Below are 7,758 nucleotides of genomic sequence, written 5' to 3'. Positions count from 1 at the left end.
GATGATCTTTCGTGTCCATTTAAACACAGAGACACCAGCCATTCGTTCCAAAGAAATAAGTTACACACACCATGGGTGATGGATTCTGCGTTGGTACACGAAACTTCATATCATCGAGGATGCTTCACCCTAGAATGAAGTGACTGAACTGCTCATTCATAGGTCGATCTTTGTTTTTAAAAACGCGCAGCTAAAATGTGAATTTTGTCAATGTGTGTCAAAGGTATTCTCAGACACCGACTTGGAGCTGTATTTCAGCGTCTGTGATTCTCAGTTAGAAATAACACCGGGAAAAGTAATAACGTGCAGCTGGGGAGAGAGACATGAGGAAAGGAAAAAAAATTGCGTGATTGCTGTGCGAAACCTAGAAAATAATATCACACAGGAACCTAGTGAGAAAATGAATAAACGCCCCTTGGGTAAACGCCAAATAAAGTAATATCTATTCAGTCAGAATGATAATTGATTTCCTATAAATTGTACTTCCACTGCTGATCCTGACAGCAAAATAAAACCAAAGGTCCAACTACAAAGGGGATTTAGTTACTCATCGATGTAACCAGAACAGTCATCCATTGGCAAGGCTTGTGTCTTTTTCTTTGCTAATGAAACAAAAGGATTCAAACATCAATTCGCTAACCACCCCATTGGTCAGCTGCTCTGAGCAGTCACACCCCACCCCCGACTTTACCTATGTTAGTAAATAACTGGCAGCTGCGTTGCTCAGTTCTCCTCTAGCGGAGCCAAGCCTGGCGCAATCGACATCAAACAGTCGATCATAGCCTTCGAAATTGACAGGCTAACTAATAAAGAGACGGGACAGCTGGGGGGAAAAAAACCTTTGTGCGTCTATATTTCTTTTACGGACCATCAATCGAATAAACCGGAGAAAGAAAATAAACAGCCGAGCGACGTGTAACGTATGATTGGTGCAGTCACAATTGTGAGTTGCCGATGTCTCATTTCCTGCTGCTGGTGTCGTCTTGGTTTGATGGGTTGAGTCTGCAGATGAAAGCGCTTTGATCTCCTTCACATTCATTCCAAGTGTTGCACCTATTCTACGAGAATTCCAGTAAAGACCGCACATAGTGAGGGGTGGTCAGCCCCACACACAGACAACCCAATCCCTCTCCTCCCCACACATCATGTAAACCTTTGCAATGAATTGGTTTTAGGAGTTGGTTTAAGGTAGGGTTTTAATCTAGGTTTGGATTGGGCTAAATGGAGTTTAATATTGAACCAGGGACTGAAACAGGTTTGGGTTAAGAATTTATACACTTGTGTCAGGATTTGGATGTATTTTAGAATAGGGTCAGAGGTTGATTTGGATTAGAATGGAGTCAAAAACTGGCGTGGGGTTTGGATCCGTTTCAGATGCGGATTTGGGGTAAAATATCGTTTGAATGAAGTTCAGACGTCTTGGGGGTGTTGTGTTTTGCGTGTTGTTTGGGGAAGAGGGGAATGTGAATGTTTCAGAGCCGGTGACTCAAATCATTTATTTATTCCTCCCCTCCCTCTGGCGAGGAAGGCAACCCATGAGAGCGGGTTGAGTCAGCAGCACATGAGGCCGCTGTAAATAACCCGGCCCCCGGCACAAGACAGCGAGAGAAAGAGGAAGAGAAACAAAAATCAAAACAAGCCGACCTCCTCAAAATAAACACAGGAAAGAAGAAGGAGGAGAGCGAGAAAAAAAGACCAGATTACAGAAACTTGTTGACGTTTTGTTGCAGTCGTCGAGCACGATCGAAGAGGTTGGGGGCGGGGGCGGTGAAACAAGCGACTGGGGCAGCCTGGAGCCCGGGACCTGACCCCCAGCGGCCTCGCTCTGCTCCTGGGGCCCGAAGGGAGTGAAGTGTAGGCGGCGGCGGCGGCCTCGCTGGCTGTGGAGAGGGGGAGCGGCAGCGGCCTCCTGCTCCTCCTCCTCGGCCTCGGTTATTGTATCAAACCGCGGCGACTGTGATAACAAAGTCTGCAAACTTGGGGATCGCGGGAGCCAGCCCTCCTCCTCCTCCCCGGATATACCTTCCCCCACCCCCTCCTTCGGCAGCTGCAGTAGATGCCGATCGCTTCCACTTCTCACTCGGCACAAGAGCCGTGTCTGTACCCGCGGCTGCGGGCCGGACAGTCCGCTCCACCCAAAGACGGCAGCGGGGGCCGCGAACAGGCTGCACCGGCGGAGGAGCCGCGGCCGCCCAGCAGCCAAGAAGCCGCAGGAGGGGGCAGACTGGCGCTGGGCAGCCCACACTCGGAGCTGGTTCCGCGCCTCGAACCGTGGGACAGGGGCGCCGGCAGTGTCAGCAGGTTCCCCCAGGCCGGCCCGCACCCTCTCCTGGAACCGCCCCGGACCAGGAGCAGATCCAGGTCGGGATTCAGCGGCAACTCCAACTGGCCTTACTGCGGCCAAGCGGGGGCGGGCGGGCTCCAGCTCCAGCTCCAGCACCAGGCTCAAACAGGCGGCCAAAGTCACGGAAACAATCCAGCTCTAGGGCAAGGGGCCACGGACATCGCAACTGGAGCAGCCCGGCCAACAGGTAAACCGCATGGCCTTAATAATCACTTAATTATAGAGACGTGGAAAGGGGCGGACCCCGGGTGCCAACGAGCTGGAGCGTTCAGTAACTTTCAGTAGTTGCTGCGCCGCTGGTTTGGGGTCGACTGGGGGAGGCAGTACGAAAGGCAGACGCGTGTGTGTGATATCAGAACATTATTTGCCCTTGTGATGGAAAATAAGATCGTTTGGAAATGTTTCCAGACTTGGCCCAATGTTAAAAATACAAACTGGTAAAGCTGTCTTAGTGGGAGAGATTGGTACACTAGATAATCAATGTCCAGGTCTGGAGGTGTGATAGTTGCTCAGAATCGTTGATCATTGGGAAAGGGCTGATTTATGTGGAAGCTCATGATAAAACGGTGTCGTGAATCAAAAGCCTCCTCCCCTCTCTGAATTTAGGAGGGAGGGGTTTAGTATTAAGGAAATAAACCTCAACCATTTTTGGAGATATTGCAAGGATTTTTGAGACATCTACAACTAAAACACCTTTTTTAAAATAGTTAAATGTCTCCAGGCACATCACGAAAAATATCACACTAAGCCATATAAGGAAATTTTTCATCAAATAACTAAAAACTTGGTCAAAGCAGTGGGTTTTTAAGGACTGACTGAAAGGAGGAAACAAGGTGGAGAAATAAAACAAGGTATTCCAGAGTTTAGGACATGTACATGAAGGCACAGCCAGTAATGGTGAAGCAAGTTAAAATGATAATCCATAAGAGGCCAGTATTAGAACTACAATTCTCTAACAGAGTTGTGGAGTTCAGGAAGATGCAGAGATAGGGAGGGGTGAGGCCACAGAGGGACTTGAAAGCGAAGAATGAGTTATAAAATCAAGATGTTTGACTGGGAGCAAAGTTATGCCAGGAAAGACAGAGGAAACATAATTTGATTTGAATTAAGACAGATTTAAAACCAATCAACAGTAGATAAACAAATTTTAAAAAGTGCTGGAAACATGCAAGTCAGGCAGAATTTGTGGGGAGAGACAAAGGCAACTAATGTTTTGTCATCTTTTCATCAGATATCACATCCTAAATCTTCAATATGTTGCTTTTGTTCTTACTAAAGGAGAGAGGTATCTGTTCAGAAAGGGGAATACTGTAGGATTGATGGCAATTTTAAACAGAAGTTGCTTACATTTACCTGAGTAACAGAAATCAACTCCTGTTATTCCAATCATTCTGTTTACAGCTGTAAATAATTAAGTTCATAGAAGATAGAGTCACTTAGATTAAACTTACATGAAGCTGTTCAGCTTTTATAAGTGGTAAGGGTGCTTCTGCAACTTGATATCAATGGGTTTTGTTCCTGATCACCAATTATCATCTAATTTGTGAAAGCAGACAGTTCGTATTTGTATTTTTTTTGAACTTATAACCTGTAACACCATGAAAATGTTTGGAACGTAAGAATTTTTTTTTGTTACATTAATCTATTTTGACTGTTGGGTTACATTTAATTCTGCAATATTCTGTTAACTACTGTCCATTCAAAACCAATTCAAACTGCTTACCTTGTTTTGATTTCAGTCATTATTTCCATTACTGTGTTGTCAGTTCTTCTTCAGCCTTCCACTTTTACATATTCCCATTTGGTAACACAGTTCACAAAGGTGCTTTACAAATAACTATGCACAGTGATTCCTGATGGATTCAGGCAAACTTTTGTTTGAATTAAAAACTTCTCCCTGTGCAGAGCTGACTTGAGACATATGTTGTTTTGCACTTTGACAATCCAAACTGAAACCATAGTTTGTAGCCTGAAAGATGTCATAAGACTGGATGTTAATATAACCTGTCACCAGTGCATAGTGCCAGATTTTGGTTTTGATACAATATAGCAAGTGGTTTGCTGCATTTTGTGAATCAAGTAAATAATTGTCAAGACTGGTCCAATGATCATTAACTTGATCGCTCTGCTGATTTCAATTCCAAACATAGAACTGCTGGTTTTGAAGCAAACTTATTTGACAAAAATGGTTGGGTTGGCTTTTCTGTGCTTAGCAAATAATTGCTGTGTTATACAGATCAGTGAGGTTCCTGGTTTTATTTCCAGTATGTCATGTGTTAGTTCCTCCATTGATGATGATGTTGTCTGTGGGAGTCCTCAGCTAAGGATGGGGTCAATAGTCAGGGACTGCACCCAACATGGAGTTGATGCTTTTTAAAAAAAATACATGTTTACCAGCTTAATTGAAGCATAACAATGAGTGTATGTTGGCTTTTCCTTTGCATGCTATCTAACAACTGGGATCATGTTACAGCATGATGAAAACCTGCAATCACAATTTACCCTATTCAACCACATTGAACGTAATCCTATCTCTGTTTAAAGTTGCTTAATTCAAATGATCTGATTATTCAATTTATTTGGCACTGAACTCTTTTGTTTGCAAGATCAAATTATTGCTTAATTCCACTTTTACTGCATAAATAATTTTGAATTGGAGCATACTGTAGCAGTAGCAAGAGCTGTTCAGATTTTAATTATTTCACCTTTCAAATTAATTTCTTCTTTTTTTCCTAGAGGTAATGACTCATACAAGGAGTATTATAAAAGTGTTGTCCTTGGCCAAAGTTATACTGTACACTTTAACCCAATTTACTTGGTTGATTGGGATGGCACAATTGCTCAGTGGTTACCATCGCTGTCTCATAACACTAAGGACCCTGGTTCAATTCCAGCTTTGGGCAATTGACTGTGTGGAGATTTGCACATTCCCCCTGTGGTTGCATGGGTTTCCTCTAGGTGCTCTGATGTTCCCCTGCAATCCAAAGATGTGCAAGTCGGGTGGATTGGCCAGGGAAATGTAGTGACAAGGAATGTGCAGACTAGGTGGATTAGCCGTGGGGAATGCAGGGTTACAGTAATAGGGTGAGGGGGTTTGGATGCTCTTTGGATGGTTGGTGTGGACTTGAAGGGCTGAATGGCTTGTTTTCACACTGCAGGGATTTTTTGATTGGCTGTAACATAAGTGATGCTAATCCTGTTTTTGTGATGACCAGAAGCAGTAGTAGAAACCTGTATTTGTGTAATGCCTGCACATTAGAAAAGCATTCCAAAGCATAGGCAATATTTGGATGCCAGTCCAAAAATATACTATGGAAGAGAGCGAGCACTTAAACATTTGCTCAGATTTGGATTTCAGGGTTGGAGAATTTTCGAGCAGAAATTCCAATATGTGGAGCTGTGCGGTTAAAAACTGCCCCCCCGTTGGGATGAAGAAAGGTGAAGGTACATAAACTGTCAAATGTGGTTCAGCGGAGAGTTATGGAAGGACAGAGCCACAGGTATGGTGTTGTAAAGCAGAAGGGGGATAGAGAAGGATATCAGAAAGGAATTTAAATGTGGGGATGAGATTTTTATACTTAATGCCTTATTAGAATCTAGTATTGATTGTGTCTGTGTGTCAGATTATTATGAACTGAAGTTTACAAAGCATAAAAATAGGACATTAGTCAGGAGACAGGAGAGCTTTAGAATGTTCAAGTCATAATATGATTGTAAGAAATAGGAGCAGGTATCGGCCATTTGACTCCCTTGAGCCTGCTCTGCCACTCAGTAAGATCATGGACGATCTGATGGCCTTAACATTTTCTCAGTGTTTCCCTGTCAATTCCTCTCTTTCATAAGATCAACTGCCCACTAATTTTTCTGAATGCCAATTAGCATACATTATATTCAACTTTATCTCATAAGACAACTCCTTTGTACCAGGAGCAAGCCATGTGAACTTTCTCTGAACTGCTTCCAATAAAATTATATCACTGCTTAAGTGGGAAAAAAAACAAAACTTTACCCAGTAGTCCAAATGTGGTTTCACGGCAGCTCAGTACAACTGAATCTACCAGCACATTGTGACTTTTATATTCATTCTCCTTGTAGTAAAGGCCAACACTAAATTTGCCTGCCCAAACCCTTGCTTTACCTACAAGCTAGCTTCTTGTGATGGACGTACAAGGACAGTCAAATCTCTCTGTATCACAGATTTCTGCAGTGCCTCTCCACTTAACCAACATGCTCCTTTTCTATTCTTGTCAAAGTATATAAGCTTACATTTTCTTACGTTATGCTCCATCTTGCAAATTTTTTGCCCACTCACATAACCTACCTGTATTCCTTTGCTGTCCCTGTACAGTCTTCACAATTTACCAGTTTTGCGTCATCAGCAAATTTTAGCAACCATCATTTGATCCCTTCATCAAAACCCTTCAGATAGATTATAGAGTCATAGAGATGTACAGCATGGAAACAGACCCTTCGGTCCAACCCTTTCATGCCGAGCAGATATCCCAACCCAGTCTAGTCCCACCTGCCAGCACCCGGCCCATATCCCTCCAAACCCTTCCCATTCATATACCCATCCAGGTTCCTCTTAAATGTTGCAATTGTATCAGCCTCCACCACTTCCTCTGGCAGCTCATTCCATACCCGTACCACCCTTAGGTCTCTTTTATATTTTGCCCCTCGCGCCCTAAACTTATGCCCTCTAGTTCTGGACTCCCCGACCCCAGGAAAAGACTTTGCCTATTTACCCTATCCATGCCCCTCATAATTTTGTAAACCTCTATAAGGTCACCCCGCAGCCTCCGATGCTCCAGGGAAAACAGCCCCGGCCTGTTCAGCGCCTCCCTATAGCTCAAATCCTCCAACCCTGGCGACATCCTTGTAAATCTTTTCTGAACCCAAATATTCGAGTCCTAAGCACTGATCTGTGTGGTATTCTGCTAATTACAGTTTTTCAACTCAAGAAACATACATTTATTCTTTGTTCTAGATTAGAGTGGTGCTGGAAAAGCACAGCAGTTCAGACAGCATCCAAGGAGCAGGAAAATTGACGTTTCGGGCAAAAGCCCTTCATCAGGAATAGAGGCAGAGTGTCTGCAGGGTGGAGAGATAAATGAGAGGAGGGTGGGGGTGGGGAGAAAGTAGGATAGAGTACAATGGGTGAATGGGGGGGGGGGGGATGAAGGTGATAGGTCAGAGAGGAAGGTGGAGTGGATGGGTGGAAAGAAAGATAGGCAGGTAGGACAAGTCATGGGGACGGTGCTGAGCTGGAAGTTTGGAACTGGGGTGAGGTGGGGAAAGGGGAAATGAGGAAACTGGTGAAGTCCACATTGATGCCCTGGGGTTGAAGTGTTCTGAGGCAGAAGATGAGGCGTTCTTCCTCCAGGCGTCGGGTGGTGAGGGAGCGGTGGTGAAGG

The 7,758-nt window shown here is 44.3% G+C and overlaps 1 protein-coding gene across 4 annotated transcripts in view; it reads left to right on the top strand.

Moving 5' to 3' along the window:
- Positions 1-768: 768 nt before the first annotated feature.
- Positions 769-7,758, top strand: part of LOC122564492 (E3 ubiquitin-protein ligase RNF38) — a 167,406-nt gene continuing 160,416 nt past the window's right edge. Inside the window, exon 1 of one of the 4 annotated variants that reach the window (XM_043719481.2) lies at positions 769-943. Coding sequence is in view for 2 of the 4 variants with exons in the window: in XM_043719472.2 (XP_043575407.2) it covers positions 2,057-2,531 (475 nt within the window). In the remaining 2 variants the exon portion in view is untranslated. Of the gene's footprint in view, positions 944-1,149; positions 1,189-1,451; positions 2,532-7,758 lie in introns of those variants that run through there. The other 3 variants (XM_043719489.2, XM_043719472.2, XM_043719452.2) reach the window with 3 other exon arrangements.

This window comes from Chiloscyllium plagiosum, unplaced genomic scaffold (assembly GCF_037043375.1).
Source record: "Chiloscyllium plagiosum isolate Xiang-an unplaced genomic scaffold, Cpla_swu_hap1 HiC_scaffold_2, whole genome shotgun sequence".
Classification (NCBI taxonomy): domain Eukaryota; kingdom Metazoa; phylum Chordata; class Chondrichthyes; order Orectolobiformes; family Hemiscylliidae; genus Chiloscyllium; species Chiloscyllium plagiosum.
Note: the sequence above shows the minus strand (reverse complement) of the source record. Positions and strands in the feature narration are given on the sequence as shown.